At 36.2% G+C, this 17,298-nt stretch overlaps 1 protein-coding gene across 4 annotated transcripts in view; it reads right to left on the reverse strand.

The window, feature by feature from the left end:
* Positions 1-17,298, reverse strand: part of grm4 (glutamate receptor, metabotropic 4) — a 217,140-nt gene that overhangs the window by 27,168 nt on the left and 172,674 nt on the right. For all 4 annotated transcript variants that reach the window (XM_051896223.1, XM_051896222.1, XM_051896224.1 and 1 more), the window contains 2 exons: positions 6,826-7,026; positions 730-866 (listed from right to left, as the gene is read on the reverse strand). In XM_051896223.1, the coding sequence (XP_051752183.1) occupies positions 730-866; positions 6,826-7,026 (338 nt within the window). The remainder of the gene's footprint in view (positions 1-729; positions 867-6,825; positions 7,027-17,298) is intronic.

The raw sequence follows: 17,298 nt of genomic DNA on the forward strand, positions 1-17,298 counted from the left end.
TTTAAAGTGATCAGGAGTTGTAAATCTCAAAAAAAAAAAAAAAAAAAAAAAAAAAAAAAAAGCCCATATAATTTGTGTGCTATATTCTGAAGCCATATGTTTGAGGAAGAGATCGAAATTTAAGTCTTTATTTACTAATTATACTAATACTAACATCACTGACAGTAAAGCATTATTTGATCTCACGTGTGTACAATTTGATGTGCCATTTTAAATCCTGTTGCCGGTTGCATAAACTTATTGTCTATGTTAATTCTGTGACTTGAGATCTAGTTTGATCAACTAGCAGTTAGTTAGAGCTAATCAGTCTCACTTTTCTTATTCAGATTAGACTGATCTACCTTTTTATGTAACTGACTTTTCAAAGTTAGGGCCAGTCTCTAAGAAAAATGAGTTGACTTTAGTTTTAAGACTAGTCTAAACAGTTTATGCAACCGACCTTCAGATTATAATGGCATTCATTTCAGTCTGTCTTTCACACAAAGCTATTCAGAAGACTTTGCACACACACTTTTATAGTGTATGTTTTGCCCTGTTTGGAGCTTGAAAGCTATTGTCACTGTTTGCTGTTGTTGTATGGCAATAACTGATAAAGATTAAAAAAAAAAAGTCTACTTTTGTGTTCCCAGGAGAGAATAATAACAAAATATGGGGTTGGATTGGCATGAGGGTGAATAAACAAGGGGGAAAAAAACATTTCTTTTTTTAAGCAAACTTGAATATGCTTACATTTAGGTAAAGTTGGTCAGTCCAGTGGCCGATGATTTTGTATTCAGCTGTTTTGTTCTTTATCTGGTACTGGTAGATATCATAACGTCCTGGGGCATCTCCGTTCTCATTGAACTGCACCGGATTGCCAGCTATTCCTGAAGATGAGAGCAGGGAGATCTGATTAAAGACATGCAAAAACTGTTCCAACACCATATACCTTCACATTAATGAGCAACCGCTCATGTACAGACATATCCAGGTCAGTGTCCAAAATCCGTGAACGAAATTCAGCAGAGATTGATGGTGAGCTGGAAAATGCAATATGTTTAAACTGGACTAAATGTGCTATAGCAGTCAATTTAATAGACCTTTGGCAAAATGTATAGCTTTAGAGGTTATTTAATGCTGTATTTACACTACAGTGAATAGAAATGAGCTTTTCAAACCACTTGCTTGTAATATAACTATGAGCATTGTATCAAAAGGAGAAGAAAGAACCTAATTTAAACCCGAAATAGAAGAAAAAAACAACAAAAAAAAAACAAACAAACCTTGCATTACCACTGCTTAGTATAAAATGCATGGGCATATTTATTTAGCTCCATATAAACAAGTCGAAATTCCCTTTGCAGATATCTAACCTCAAGTACATTGAGTGCAATTTCTGTTTTGCCAGAGCAATAGCTTATGGAAGGAGGCAGGCGAGGTGGACAGGATAACAATGGTGCTGCATCCCATGATGCATTTTAGATTAGGTGCCTTATTCTGTGGAAAACCCTGCTGTCTCAGGCTTTAAAGTTTTGGTTAAGCTATCTGTATTCCAAGCACCTGACCGTGTCCAACTTAATTCCCTGGACCCTGTGCAGCCGAGTCTACGGAACAATAGCACAAGAAATTGTGTTTTCACTACTTGTGTTTGGGTTATAACAATTCTGAGGCACAATCCACATGAAATTCTCACTGAAATCTAAGGCTGATTATCAGCAATGGTGGATTTCTGTTGATGAATATCCATTCTTCTTTGTGCAGGCTTGGAAGCTGCGAGAGGCTTATTTCAAACTCTGATGAGTCAACCGCTCTGGATTAAGGAATTATGATTTTTTACAGCTATGCTTGGTGGCGGTGCAGCACACCATATAATGCAGACATATGTAAAGGATTATGAGAATTTCATAAGGACAAAATATTCATCAAAACAAGAGAGTGTACATGAAATGATAGAGATTCCCACAGTAAGCACTAAGTTACCTTACTCAAATACTAAACATCAGCGATAGGGTTGGGTATTGTTTAAATTTTAGCATTTCTGATTCTGCTTATCGATTCAGATTCTTATAGATTCCTAGTTTTGATTCCAATAAGGTAAAAAATATTTATTTTAAGTCTTTTTGCAGAACATTTCATCGCAGATGTATGCCATCAACATAAATCAACAGGCTAAAAAACTCTTACACAAGGAAATTTTGCCTATTGTTTTAACAAAAATACCACAGCAAAAAACAACTAGCCTAACTAATATAAATTTCAAGCATTATTAAAGACAAGTAAACACTCAGTAATTAAATAAGAACAAATAAACAAATTAGCAATAGCACAAATAAATATAGCTGAACAAAGATGCAAATTAAATAAACAGTGTTGTAAGACTTTCAGGTAGGTCTAATATTCAGGTCCAGAAATTGTAATCAAATGTAAAATAACACTGCACTTTATAAATAAAATGTACATTAAAAAATAAAGTTACAAAAGTTTTTCAGTCAAGATCAGTGAGTGAATTTTCTCTTTGTCTTTGTTATCGTTAATTACACAGATGGCAGTAGTATTATTATGCTGCTGTCACTTTAAGACTGAATGCACAGGTCCAATATACTGTTACACCTGTGTTTTCTTTCTCAACTGTTTACGTTTACTTAAGATAAAACTGACTTTAATTTGTGTGTATTTGTATTTGTGTGTATTTGTTTATTCAAGCGCAAAAAGACACGAAAGAGAACTCATTTCAGTATTTGCTCTCTAAATGAGAGACAGCTTTCTATGTGCTTTAGATGTGTGCGCAGCACAGAAAACAGTGCATGAGTCTTATTGTGCTTGAATGGTTTAAAAATCACATAAAATGTACACAAAGGAATCGATAAGAGGAATCGAAATTTTAATTTTATAACAAGTATCTGATTCCTGACCTCAAGTATCCAATTCCAGAATTGGAATTTTTGATTCCCAACCCTAATCTGCACACAACTTGTCCCACACATTTGTCCAATGGACAAGAGTGATGGCTCAAATCTTGTGGGCTGTTGTTGTGATATTATGCTTCTGATCATAAAATTTAAGATTTTCACCCCATAAACAATAAAACAGGTGCAAAAAAAAAAAAAATCCCATTGGCTCATACTGAAGGTGGGATTTATTTAAGGACAGGGGTGAGCAATGTTTCCTTGAGCTTGGAATCATTTAGCAATGCCCTAGCAGAACAATCCAGCAATCACCAAGCAGTGCCCTAGCACTAAAAGACCTAAAAGACCCAAGCAACAGCATGCACTAAAAACATTCATAAGACTTTAGTAAACGGCAACTTTCTAGTTGAGTGATGGTGATACTGAAAAAATCTAGTAGAGCAAAACTAGCATTATGTATTGACATTTATTTATCATGCAGCATAGTGCTCTGACACTACCAGGAAGATAGCACTAAGCAGTGAACTGTCCCCAGACATATATCCTTATTAGAGCCGTGAGTGTACTCCACAGCATCAAAGGGTTGAGAGTTTTCCTCTGAGGTTCATTTGATGAGACATTGTGCAGCACTTCAAACAATGGGATCAGGGAGAAACACAGGTAGACTTCCACCTCCAGAGAGAAGGCTTATCACTCAGCCAAGAGATCCTTCTCCAACCAAAATATTCATCCGAGAAGACACATGGCACTGTCAGCATCACAATAAGTTTTTGTCCTAAAGACTATTGAAAATTATACTACCAAGATATTAACGTTCAAGAACAACAGAAGACTAGATAGATAGATAGATAGATAGATAGATAGTAGGGCTGGGCGATATGGCTGAAAACTGTATCACGATATCAGTGTTTCATATCGGACGATATCGATAATTATTGATATTTTTTATGACCCATTTAAAATAAGGACCAGGAGAAAAATATATTACATTTAAACATTTTTATTTTAAACTTAACCTTCCTCTGATCATAATCCCCTCAGTTATTAAGACAGAAATGTCAACAACCATGGAAAACTCAAATAATTAAAATGTTGTGCGGTGTTGCAGCTACAGATGTTGTTGGTTGAATACAGCTGTGCTCCAAAGGGTGAGCGCGGCTAAGGTGGTGCATCAAGTTCGTGGTATTACCAGTCTTGGCGGGGACGACGGTCTTGCATAATTTGCAGACGACATTGGTCTGACTACGGTCAGACTTATAATATCCAAAAAACTGCCATACTGGCGAGCTGACTTTTCCTCTTTTATTTACAATTTCCTCGCTCGCTGCGGCACTCATTTTCTGCTTATCTGTCGCCGGTTACTGAAGAGGAATCCAGCAGACCAGCACGAGACAACGATATGGCGCAACCAAACATGATACTGTTACATGATTGGCTGTTATTGGCTGTTGCTAGGTTACCAGAGAGCGAGTGCCTTTGTTAATGCAACTAAACTTGCTTCGCAACCTCTGTTTTCTTCCGACGAAGAATAAAAAATATAGAACGTTTTATCGAACACATTTTTTATTGATATCGATCACGTGTCTATCGCGATACATATCGTTATCGTTTTATCGCCCAGCCCTAATAGATAGATAGATAGAAGTAGTTTATTATATTATATCCAGGATTAAAAGTAAATGTAAGCTTGTAAACTTCATCATAATGAAACTGAAAATTAAAGTGTCGTTTTCTACCAGCCATCAGCAGAACTTTAAAACCCATTTTGGCAGTAATTTATGTTGGTAAAAAAGACAATGTGGAGGAAACCTGCAATTTGAGCTTTGGGAGCAAAGCCAGCAGTTTAAAGGCCATCACACTCAGTAGACTTACAAAGAAGAAACCATTCTGGACAAGAGTGAAGACTGCACGGACAGAAAAGTGATGGGGCCGCCTCATTCAATCTCAGGCTATTGAAGTCTCTAACTAACCTCACTCAAAGTCGGTTCAAGAGAGGAGAACAGGGTTATGTGTGGAAAGTAGTGCTGGAAACAAGCAATGCGGAGTTACTAGACAGTTTTGCGAGATTTGAGACCTGCTGTGTGTAGCCAAAGCTGTTTCAAAACTGTCCCTCTCATCAAGCCCATGGTTATATAGCAGTAAATCGCTGCCAGACACTGGATCTCAGCTCAGCTGCTGCTAATGTCTGCCATGGCCACTTCTGAACTGGCAGGAGAAGTGTTGCAAACTGATTGCATTCTGAACACTCTCATAATTATCAACATATCTGTTCATTAACAGAAATAGAATGACACTGAGTAACACAAAAGCTGTTGATTTGCAGTAAATAGGGTTAGAAGTGTAAGATAGAAGTGTTTGTAGATCCTCTTTCAACTGAAAAAAGAATAACATTAGCATAATTAAAGCTTGCATATATTCTTTTTTATGAAAGCTTGAATATATATGGTTATTTCAAATAAATGCCGTTCTTGTGAACTTTTTATTCATCAGAATCCTTATCACGGTTTCCACAAAAACATTAAGCAACTGTTTTCAAAATGTTACTTGAAATTACTTGAAATATTTCTCAAACAACAAATCAGCATATTTGAATGATTTCTGAAGGATCATGTGACACTGAAGACTAATAATCTCTGCTGAAAATTCAGCTTTGCCATCACAGAAATAAATTACGTTTTAAAAGACATTAAAATAGAAAACATTGATGAGTATAAGAGACTTCTTTCAAAAACATATAAAAAATATTAGCAACCCCAAACTTTTCAAACAGTAGTGTACACACCTCATTTTGAAAGGAAAAAGCTACTTACTGGATTTGAGATCTTTTAAAGAACGACCACTTTTGATGTCTTTTACGCACATAAAAACAACCTAAGTGTGCTTGGTGGTTCAACATCTCAGTCAGCTCTTTGCTTTATATATAAATGGACAGAATAGGCTACAAAAGATACCAAAGCTAAATTGATCAACCCTTAAAAACAACAATACCAAGTCATGAATAAATGTGAACAGCGCAGAATTGCCGTTACCGATTACTGGCTCAGTTCGACCACTGAGTATAATTCATTAAATCATCAGTTCTCAACTGGTCCCCGAAGAACTCCCCAATCAAGTGTTTATATTCTGAGCTAACATCCAACTACTGCGGTAATTGTCAGGCACTTCATTAATTCAATTAGATCTGCATGTTTTCTGCTGGAAAAACGTCATGGCCTATTCAAAAGCAGATGCTATTGACTCAGTAAAAAGCTCAGTAGAGAATCATTCAATCAAATGCACTAATGATTGAAGGGCACTTGGTCAGAGAACCATGTGACAGATCAATCTGCATAACAGTTGACCCAGTTGAAAAAACAAAAAACAAAAATGACCCCCGAAAGTCATATTCTATTAGCCGGTTACACTTCAGAACTGTAGGCCACATAATCATGGTCCTCTGAGTAATTGTGAATACTCAGTAAATTAATTAGTCATACTGCCATTGATAGTCCAGGAAGAACATGTCCAAAGGGTGTTGTGAGCCCACTGCAAACTGCTTTAATTAACACATACATGGCTCAGGAGGAACCTTGGCTTGGGTACGCTAAGCACATATCAAAATACTTTTCTGGGGAGCAGTCTGTCGTTCCTCAGGGCTTCTGTTGTTTCTCACAACTCTAATCCATTCCAGCAGCTAATCTTCGTAAAACCAATTGTTGACAATTTATGGCCAGGGTGGGGCTTTATAAAAAGGATTTTGGACAGTTTTCAAAAACGTCTCCTGTGAAAGAGCCGTTTTAAAATTGTTATGCTGCAATGAAGAAACTTTAATTCACCGTCAGAGGGATAATTATGCAAAAATCCCTTTTCTTAAGCACCCATAAACAGATGTTTGCTCTGTACTGGTGGGTCTGTCAAAGGACGAACAGAAGAGCGGTAATGCAGAAGGTAAACCGCTTACCTGAAATCTTGACATTGCGGATGTACTTTAGCAGGAGGGCTCCATCTACAGGATCCATTTTGGAGCAGAGTCCCACCTTGCCAGGGCACAGGTCTTTGTGCATGTTGTGGAGGGCGTGCGCCATTGCGTACACTGCATCAATCACGAACATCACCTTTCCTTCTTGCTCATAGGACGAGTCTTTTCCGATCCGCTCTTGATCTGACAGACGAAAGAAAACGTTTGCATGAACATCAACTGAAGTGTCTTTGGATTTTGACTGAACTGTCACACTTTTGGAAGCGACTGATGTTGCACAGCTTGACACTTTCTAAACTGGATGCGTCAAAGTTACTTGCCACCTCAGAATCTTCACTATTAAACCAATCAGCTGTGAGCTTGAGGCAAGACTTCAGGTGAATTTTTGAATTTAATAAAATAAAATAAATAGTAAGATACATAAATATATATACATATATATATATATATATATATATATATATATATATATATATATATTAGGGCTGTCAACGTTAACGCATTAACGCATGCAATTAATTCAAAATCCTTAACGCTTTAAAATAATTTAATGCATATTTAACGCAAAAAAATTACGGAAGCACGTGAAATTGCGTCATAACGTAATTTATGTCACGCAGTTACATGCTGATTATATCAGAGATGGCAGAGAGAGTTATTCATTCCAGTGTCTGTTTCGCTTTAAAACTCGAACTCTCTGTCATATTCTGTCATTGTATCTGAAGAGCGCGAGCCCTCCCGCATCGCGTTGTTCCTGTCTGAACAGAACGTCGAAATATCCCACCGCTTGTATGGCCAGATGATATGAAAACTATGTTTCTCGGCTGGATAAAGTAAACCAGCTTCTTGCTATGAAAGTTTTGATGGATGAGGATTGCAATCAAAGTAAAGACGATTGCGGTGACGTACAGAAGCACGCATGAGTCCGTTTTATTGATGCGCAAACAAATCATGTATGAGCGTGCTCTCGACGTACTGATCACACATTGTATTCATGCACAGACACATTTCAGTACATTCACGTTGTTTTCACACACATTCAAGATAATGTTTGGATTTGTCCTGTGTATGCTGCTGTGTACTTTAGTATATATGCAGATCTAGGCGGTTGGTTTAGGGTTTTTTTTTTGGCATCTCCATGTGGTCCTGTTCAGTATCGCAACTTGACTTGTCTAAAATGTAAACAAGCTCTTTGCTGTCGCAGAAAAAAGAAATAAAATAAAATAATTTTTCCTGTAGTTTATTTGCCAGAAATACAGTAATAGTAGTTCTAACGTGATGCAATCAAACTATTTAAACTGTTCCTTTCTCAAGATTGCATTTCACTTCTCAGCCAAACACAAATGTGTCTTATTTTATGAAATACTTACGACTGAACTGAAGAAGTATTAAGCAATAGATTTTGAGGGCAAGAGGAACATACTTGTAATTCACCAACTGAGAAGACAACATAATTTTTCGAGCGTATTGCTTTTTTAACAAGCATTGTGTACAGTGGTGTTACGGTTTTATCAAGAGGAAATCTTCACATCAACACATCAACTTAATCAGCTTGCTAGCAACAACACCACAAGTTGTTCAGATAAGATATCAGTCAGGATAAGAAAAAATGAACATTTACATTAAAAGTGAATGTTCCTTCATAAATGAATGCAGATGGTTAGGAACAAAAAGTAAGCAATTTCTCGAACAATGACTAAACCTGTTTTTTAAACACAAAGGATGTAATTCTGCCAAAAACTAGTACACATTTTCATTAAAGGGTTAGTTCACCAAATGAAATTTATGTCATTAATTACTCATCCTCATGTCGTTCCAAAGCTGTAAGACCATCATTCATCTTCAGAACACAAATTAAGATATTTTTGATGAAATCCGATAGAATTCTCCCATAGAAAGCAACGGAATTACCACATTCAAGATCCAGAGAAGTAGTAAAGACATCATTAAAATAGTCAGCGTGACTACAGTGGTTCAACCTTAATGTTATGAAGTGACGAGAATACTTTTTGTGTGCAAAAACAAAACAAAAATAAGGACTTTATTCAATAATTTCCTCTCTACCCTGTCATTCTCCTATACGTTGAAGACACATTGCAGAGCTTTTGTGTTCTACATCAGAATGCCGACTCTGTATTGGCCGGCTCCTGCATCAGCATCACATGCATGCTTCGTGGTGATCATGTGAACAGTGTCAGCCAATACTGAGCCAGCGTTCGGACCTAAACACAGAAGCGCTGCACTGCGTCAACTGCGTAAGAGACTGACAGGGTAGAGAAGAAATTGTTGAATTGTCGTTATTTTTGTTTTGTTTTTGCGCACAAAAAAGCATTCTCGTCGCTTCATAACTTTAAGGTTGAAACACTGTAGTCACGTTGACTTTTTTAACGATGTCTTTACTTCTCTGGACCTTGAATGTGGTAATTTTGTTGCTTTCTATGGGAGATAAAAAATCTCTTGGATTTCATCAAAAATATCTTAATTTGTGTTCTGAAGATGAACACAGATCTTGCGGGTTTGGAACGACATGAGGGTGAGTACTTAAAGACAGAAATTTAATTTTTGGGTGAACTAACCCTTTAAGGTAGCAGCTCAATGTTCTATCATCCTATCATATAGATAATGGACACATATGGAAATGTGTTAAGACTACTAATCTGAGTTATAAAACCATTACAGGGGTGTAAGAATGATCTGAAAAGGGCACATTATAAATCTCATCAAGCTCTCTTCACAAGTATGACACCGTTTTAAATGCCTAGTTGCTACGGATACACTCATTTGAGATACCATTAGAATGTGTAGAGAAGCATAATTTTAGCATTTTTGTTATAAATGTTTCATAATTAGGCCTAAAACATTGTGACAATTATGATATAATATAAAAATTTATATTCAGGCACAGCTTGGGTCATAAATATTAATTATGTGATTCACTAAAAGGCGTTTTTTTTTTTTTTTTAAATTTAATATATAATCTTATATAATAGCAATTCATGCACCAAGTAAAAAGCAATGAAAAATGCTTACAGTACAAATATTAGTAGATAAATAATTGCAGAACATAAAATAGAATGAATAAATAAATAAAAAAATTCAAAATAACAATGTTTATCTTTACTTTCTCACCAAATATTGATATATTAATTCAGTTAATTAATCTGCATACTTAAAAAAATTATTGATTGGCATCCCTATACACAAACACACACACACACACACACACACACACACACACATATATATATATATATATATATATATGTGTGTGTGTGTGTGTGTGTGTGTGTTTGTGTATAGGGATGCCAATCAATAATTTTTCGATTTTAAAATTAAATTAAATAAAATGGGGAAGGACAACCAGTTGGCTTGTACAGCTTGTACAGTACTGTACAGTTGTATGTGTAAAAGGTTGTATTTGAAATCATTTCTACAGGGCTTGTTAAATAGTATTTAAATCGAAAGAGGTAGAAAATAATCAAATATCTACAATATGCCACGAGTTGTCATCTCACATGTTCAGTTATCTAAGTCCCGTATCTTGCTCTTCATGCCACGGATAAATGAAAGAGGTCTGGTAACACACGAGGGTGGAATAATAGACAGGGAGACAGCAAGCAAGATTAATTATCTCTCAGCGCTCATATAATCATGCCAGACAGCTGTATATTCATTAGAGCTGGAGTTGCTCAGCTTGGGTTTTTTTTTTTTTTGTAAGGTCTTAATTGCAAAGGAGCTGTTTCAATTATGACCCTGCCAGAACAAACCGGAGAGATAGCTGTCAGATGTCAGGTTGGCAGATTGCAGGGTACACTCTTCAGAATAAAGCCTGTGCCATTGTCATTGTGGGTTTCTGCCAGCATTTACAGTACATTTACAGTATTTCCAACAACTACAAAAACTGAAAGAACAATCATTACTCTATACAATAGGATTCCTTTCAGGTTAATGCCGCTTAGTGCAGTATTTTATTGTTGTTTGAAATTTCAAAAGGCTGGTTTCCTCTTTTACTCATACTCTTTGCTGGTTTGCCCAAGACAAACCCATCCATATCCTTTCTCTTCCTACATTTGCAAACCTTTTCTTATCTAAACAAAGCCACAGAAGCTGCTTCTAGAAGCTGCTGTTAGTAAAGAAATGTCTGTCCTATTCTTTTAGGGTTTCTAATCACCAGCACTTAAGCTTTTCCTTAAACAGAAAGCCAATGGTAATTTAACATCCTCGACAGTCCCTTTGCATCTTGAAAACCCTAAATTAAAGAGGCAGGTTATGCTTGTATAATTGTTCACCACAAGCATAACTATTTGGGGGGTGGGGGGGGGACTGTTTGAGTTCCCCCGTAGGTCTGCCTGAGAGAAAAAAAAAATCCATTGTGATTCTATCGCACTGGGGGAGGATGGCTAGCCCACACACTTGTTAATGCTCTGCATACGCAAACACACACAAACACATTAGCACTCTCACTGACAGACGAACATACACATACTGTACATGCTGTTTGTCTTCAATGTGCACACAAAATCCTTCAAATGCAACATAGTTAGAGGCACAAACTCCAAACTCTGAGCACATCCACGATTTGCAAATTTTTGATGTTCACTGATTTGCTAAAAAGTTTTTTTTATTTATTTTTTATAAAATAATTCAAACACTAAGTAGCCTACTGTAACAACACTGAAAAAAAAAAAAAAAATCAAATATAAGAACTTAATTGCAGAAAATAAAATACATTTAATGAATAAATAATATAATTAATAATAAAATAATATAATTAATAAATAAAATAATTTGAAATTAATAAAATATTTTTTATTTTATAATCGTATGGGGTATGTATATATATATATATATATATATATATATGTGCTTACTGTGTGGTCATAAATATGAATATGGTACTACTGATATAAACTTCTTGTATTTTTATATTTACAATAAGCAGAATAATTGCAACAAAAATAAAAAAAGATATAACATAAGAGAAAAGATTAGAAAGCATGAAGCTCGCAGTAGCAGTCAAGTCCGAATCAAGACGCAACCAACAGCAACGCATTATGGCAAAGACATTTCAGATAGTCTGGCAGCAGATAAAATAAAAAAATGCTAAATAAATGACTTTCAAGTGATTCGCTACAAAAATGTGCAACACATATGCTAAACAAGGAAGCCCGAACATGTGTGTCACACAGAACAGACCTCATTCACGCACGCAGATTTTAGATTCTTCTTTTTCTTTTAAAGGGGACATCGGATGCAAAATTTACTTTTACACGGTGTTTGAACATTAAAGTGTGCACAGAGTGTGTGTAACCAATTACCCTATAATCGTAAAAATCAACCCACTCCTTTTTTTTTTTATAATACTCATAAATCAGAAGCAGTGTCTAGAAACATGCTGTTCCAGTTTTCTCCCTACAATGATGTCAATGTAGGGAAAAGCCCCACCCTTTGGTGACAATCTCTGCCCTGTTAGCATAGATCCCACCCGGAGTGAGCCGCACACAGTCCGCCATGTTTACACCCTCACTAGAGCAGCTAGTCATAAAATGTCTCAGCTATTTAAACATTATAATTGTTGTTTTTGGTTGTAATATTAAACTCCCGGCATCTGAGCCACCAAGAAATGAGCTAAATTTGTATATGTTTGTGTGAATCGTACTCTGGACTGCTTTGCAAACGAGGGTCAGTAAAACGCAGGATTTACCAATACCAACTCTTCGTGATCCAACTTCATATCCAGAACATGTAAATATCGCACTTTATAATGTCTGTGTTTGCAAATCTCCTTTCTGAATGTGCTAATGTGGCTAAAGTTAGCATTGTCTCTTACTGTATTCAGAGACAAGCTTTTTTTTTTTTTTTTTTTACCCGAACATGCTCACCGCCTGTACAATAAGAAGCATACTTGTATTACTTCTTAAAAAAAAAAAAAAAAAAACTAATGAAATAGATCTGATCTCTGTGAATACAGTCAGAGACAATGATAACTTTAGCCATACAGTGTGCTAACAAGCACATTCACAAAGTCAATTTGCTTAAATTCACAAAATATAACGTGCAGTACTAGCATGTTCTGAATATGAAGTTGGACAAACAGTTGGTATTCATCCATCTTTAAGAATTCTTACTCGCTGTGTGAGGTTCTCCACAATCCAGTTGTTAATGTCAGAGTATTTGACTCTGCCCTATTCTGGAAAGCAGGCTGGGGAGAAGCAGCTCATTTGCATTTAAAGGGACATTTTTGCACACCCCCAAAAAGTGGCAATTTTAACATGCTATAAAAATGATCTGTGGGGTATTTTGAGCTAAAACTTCACATACACACTCTAGGGACATCCAAGACTTATTTTATATCTTGTAAAAGGTGCATCCGATGTCCCCTTTAAAGGCGGTTGGCAAACCCGCTTGAAGGTGTCACCTACTGCATGACACCTGCATGACAACTGACGTAAAAAAAAGGGATCAGGCTTAGGGTAGCCGATACCGATCATTTTAAAAAACTGCTTAATCAGCCCTGATACTGATCCTTGCGATTGGCTCCGGACATCCCTATTCTGCATACTTCATATGGGGCATTTTCTCACACAGACACACACACACACATACATATATATATATATATATATATATATATACATACATATATATACATATATATATGATTAAATGAACTATTCTGCTTATTTAAAAATGACCATTTGGCATCATAAAAAAATGAAGAAAAAAAAATAAAGCAAAGCAAATCAAAACCTCTTCTCTGTACAGCCGAAAATCCTACATATCCGATACAGTTGCAGGCACAAACTCCTCACCCTATAGATTCTAAACACATCCATGTTCGCTAGAGCAGGGTCTTAGGCCATTTGCGAAATCCTTTTGCAATTCAGGGAGGCATCTCAGAGAGTTTATCTGGGGCTGGAAGGTGGCAGAGATGGGGGCTGTGACAGAGTAGCATGCTCGTAACCTTTGGTACCTCTTGCTGCTCCAGGACTTTAAAGACACTAGCTGTCCTGCTCTGAGGACTCTGCTCTCACAGGGAATAATGGCTCTGACTCTCCCCATTTGCCAGAAAAACCTCTAGAGCCTTTTGTCTCACTTAAGTCTCCTGTTTGTGGTTTCGGACGAGTGATTTTATTCTCAAAGGGTTTTGTGGAAACTGCTGTAGCCTTAATCTCAACAACGATAAAAAAAATTCTTGATACAAAGCACTTTTGATTCAGACACAACGTGAGCGGTCTATAGAAATGGTCGGGGTGTGCGCGCTACTCAAGGAGTGCCGGTCTCTGAATGCACTTACTGTATAAAAGCAATCCATTAACTTCTGATGAATGAATTAAAATATTCAGTATGGAGATGGCAGCTATAATTGATTCAAAGGACAGAATGACTGCTTTAGATGTTGCATACATTAGTTTTGGATCTCGGACCTCAGAATCCCTCCGGCAATCAAAGAAGGTGGTTAATGATTTCTACCCTTTCAAAACTAATTCAGGTAATATTTGTTGAGAGGTTTCAGGTTTTTTTGTCTTGGGTCCAGACAATCTAAATCTTAATAGTACAATTTTATATATATATATATATATATATATATATATATATGTATGTGTGTGTGTGTGTAACCCCTCTACCCAGGTCCTACTCGCCCCGCGATGTGCGGGCCTCAAACCTGGGTTTCCGGCGTGGGAGTCGGATGCTCTAACAAGGAGGATAAAGGCTGCAACCCCTAGCATCTCATGCTAGAGCATCTCTTGAGATCAGAGGAGTGAGGTTTACTCACACAGCGACTACTAGCCTCCGTTACATACATACATATACATACACACACATAAATATATATATATATATATATATATATATATATATATATATATATATAAACTTTATTTTAACAGTCTGTTTAAATGTTTGTTTTAGTTTGTAAGTCATTCTTTCGCTTTTACGCCAAGCGACTCCCATTTCACTTACTACTCAAGGGCACTATTCTGATGACTCATGTATTGCTCTTCATAGGGATTGAACCAACATGTTTTTGTTTACAAACCCACCTCTATAATCCGTACGCAACATTTAGGTGGGATGGTGATAATAGATCTGCATCACCTCTGCATTTATCAGGCATCTCTTCTGGATGAAAGATGGGTCCTGCTTTTTGATCAACACTCCCATGCAAAGCATTTAAGACATTTGATGTCTCCTCCGCCACTCCTCTCTGAGCAACACAAGCCTGAGGGAGGTTTTGCTGGGAACCAAGGAACCTCAAATTTCTCTATTAAAGCTTGGCAATCCAAGTCTAATGAATTGCCCCTGGGGGACATCCTTCAACACTTTTTGAATACAAACACTGGCGTCTTGTGTCTCATCATTGTTTTAGAAACAGCCCTATAGTGGGAACCACATATTTCTTAAAAATAAGCTAATGCAACACATTTTTGGCCTCAACTTAATTTCATTGCAAGCAATTCATAAAACCTATACAATACTTTACTCAATCCAGGGTTTTTCAAACATTTCCATGTCAAAGTCCCCCAAAGATAACTTGAAAGGAACCTTTGTATGAGAAAAACATCAAAATGTGTATATTTATACAGTACATTTCCAAAATTAAATAATTGGCTAAATATTTGGTAACACTTTTTTTAAGGTGACATAGTTTACATTAAGGTGACATAGTTACATGTAACTACATGTACTTACTATAGTAATAACAGTAAATTATGCACAATTACAAGTAACTAACCCTGAACCAAACCCTAACTTAACTCTATAGTAAGTGCATGTAGTTAATTAATATTTCCCAGTACTTATTTGAGTAAGTGCAATGTAACTATGTCACCTTAAAAGAAAGTGTAACCAAATATTTTAATAATTTATTTTTTTGTCTTTAGTACAAATAAATAGTCCAGCCATGAAAATCTATTTGCGTTCTGATTGGTTGTTTCATTGTAACTTCCACAGCCAATTGATTTCACATATCCATTACTGCTTCCCTTTGTAACCATGATGCATCCAAATAAATACACCAACTCTGCCAGCTATATGCAGGTTCTTATTCTAGCCCTCCACCTCCCCAGCACCACCTGCCTAGATCTGCTATGAGGGGTCTCCCTCTCTCTAGCAGCAGCAGCAAGTTTCTATTGATGTTATGTTCTGAGTATTTAGCCGAAGCAAGTCGTACTTGCTCTGTAGCAGCAGCGTAGCAGATCTAGTCCACCATGACCAAACCTATGTATATTAGATTTACATTAACAAAATGTTTATGAACTATCCTGAGAGTTGTCATGAGTGAAATAGCATAATGACAACATTTCATTGTACTAAAGATAAATCTAAAATATCCACCTTGTACTAAGTTTTCTACCCACTATTAATGTTAGATGCATAACTTTAATACATTTTCAATTTTATCCAAAATCATTCATTTATATTTCACTTTTCACAATAAACACCAAACTTGCCTTACAATCCCCATTGAGTTTAAGTTTCAAGGCAGGAGAGATACAAAGAATCACTAGAGCTTGTGCTGAGGTTGTGGATGGGTACATGCCGAATTTGCTTTGCTGTATATTGCTTTGCTCAAAAAGCAATTACTGTGCAAATGTTTGTGGAGTGACCACTCTTTTCTTCCTTTCGTTTCCTGCCAACACTGTACATCACATATGGTGAAAAAAGTTACTTATTCTTCACTAGTAGTTAACTACAGGTGATTCACTTGGGTTACTAATTTTTAAGTTTCTGTGCTGTTTTTTTGTGCTTCCTCTATAGGACAGGTGGTGTTATAATGGTAAATTTTGCACATACATATATGTTTTCATATTCATTAAACCATTCTTACATACTCTTGAACTTGCTGATCTAAATTAACAGAAGATTGTGCATGCAAGCTTACAACAGCTTATTATGTAGAGCCTCATCTGCGTATAATTTCCATATACATACTGTCACCCAGACAGGTGGTAGTACCATATTTAACTTAATTTATGGTTTTATATTTTTGCTGTAAATAAAAGATACTGATTAAGACAAGTACTGTTGAGTGCAGTGCAGATCTGTGTGCATCTTTACAGTGGCATCCATTACCAATGATCAGACTGATCCAGACAGCTGACAAAAGATGTTTCCACAGACCAATGGTCCATTCGACTCCTGAACTAACAACTCAGTTTTAATCAAGCTAAGCATGCATTTGACATTGATGTTTATTTCAAATAATTTTTTGTTTTTTGAACTGAGAACACAATTTCTGCAATTTAGTACAAGCCCAAGTGGAATTATCATGAGCCAAGAAATCCTCGCTTTGGTTAAAAATACACTTCTAATAGAATGTCATGGGAAAAGTCTAAAAGCGGTGCATCAATTCCTAATCTTTCCATTTTATAGCTTCTTTTTTAAATGCCTTTTCAATTAGTCATGCAAATTTAATTTAATTTTATAACTCCTGGATGATTGCATCTGATT

This window comes from Ctenopharyngodon idella, chromosome 6, assembly GCF_019924925.1.
Source record: "Ctenopharyngodon idella isolate HZGC_01 chromosome 6, HZGC01, whole genome shotgun sequence".
NCBI classification, from domain to species: Eukaryota; Metazoa; Chordata; class Actinopteri; order Cypriniformes; family Xenocyprididae; genus Ctenopharyngodon; species Ctenopharyngodon idella.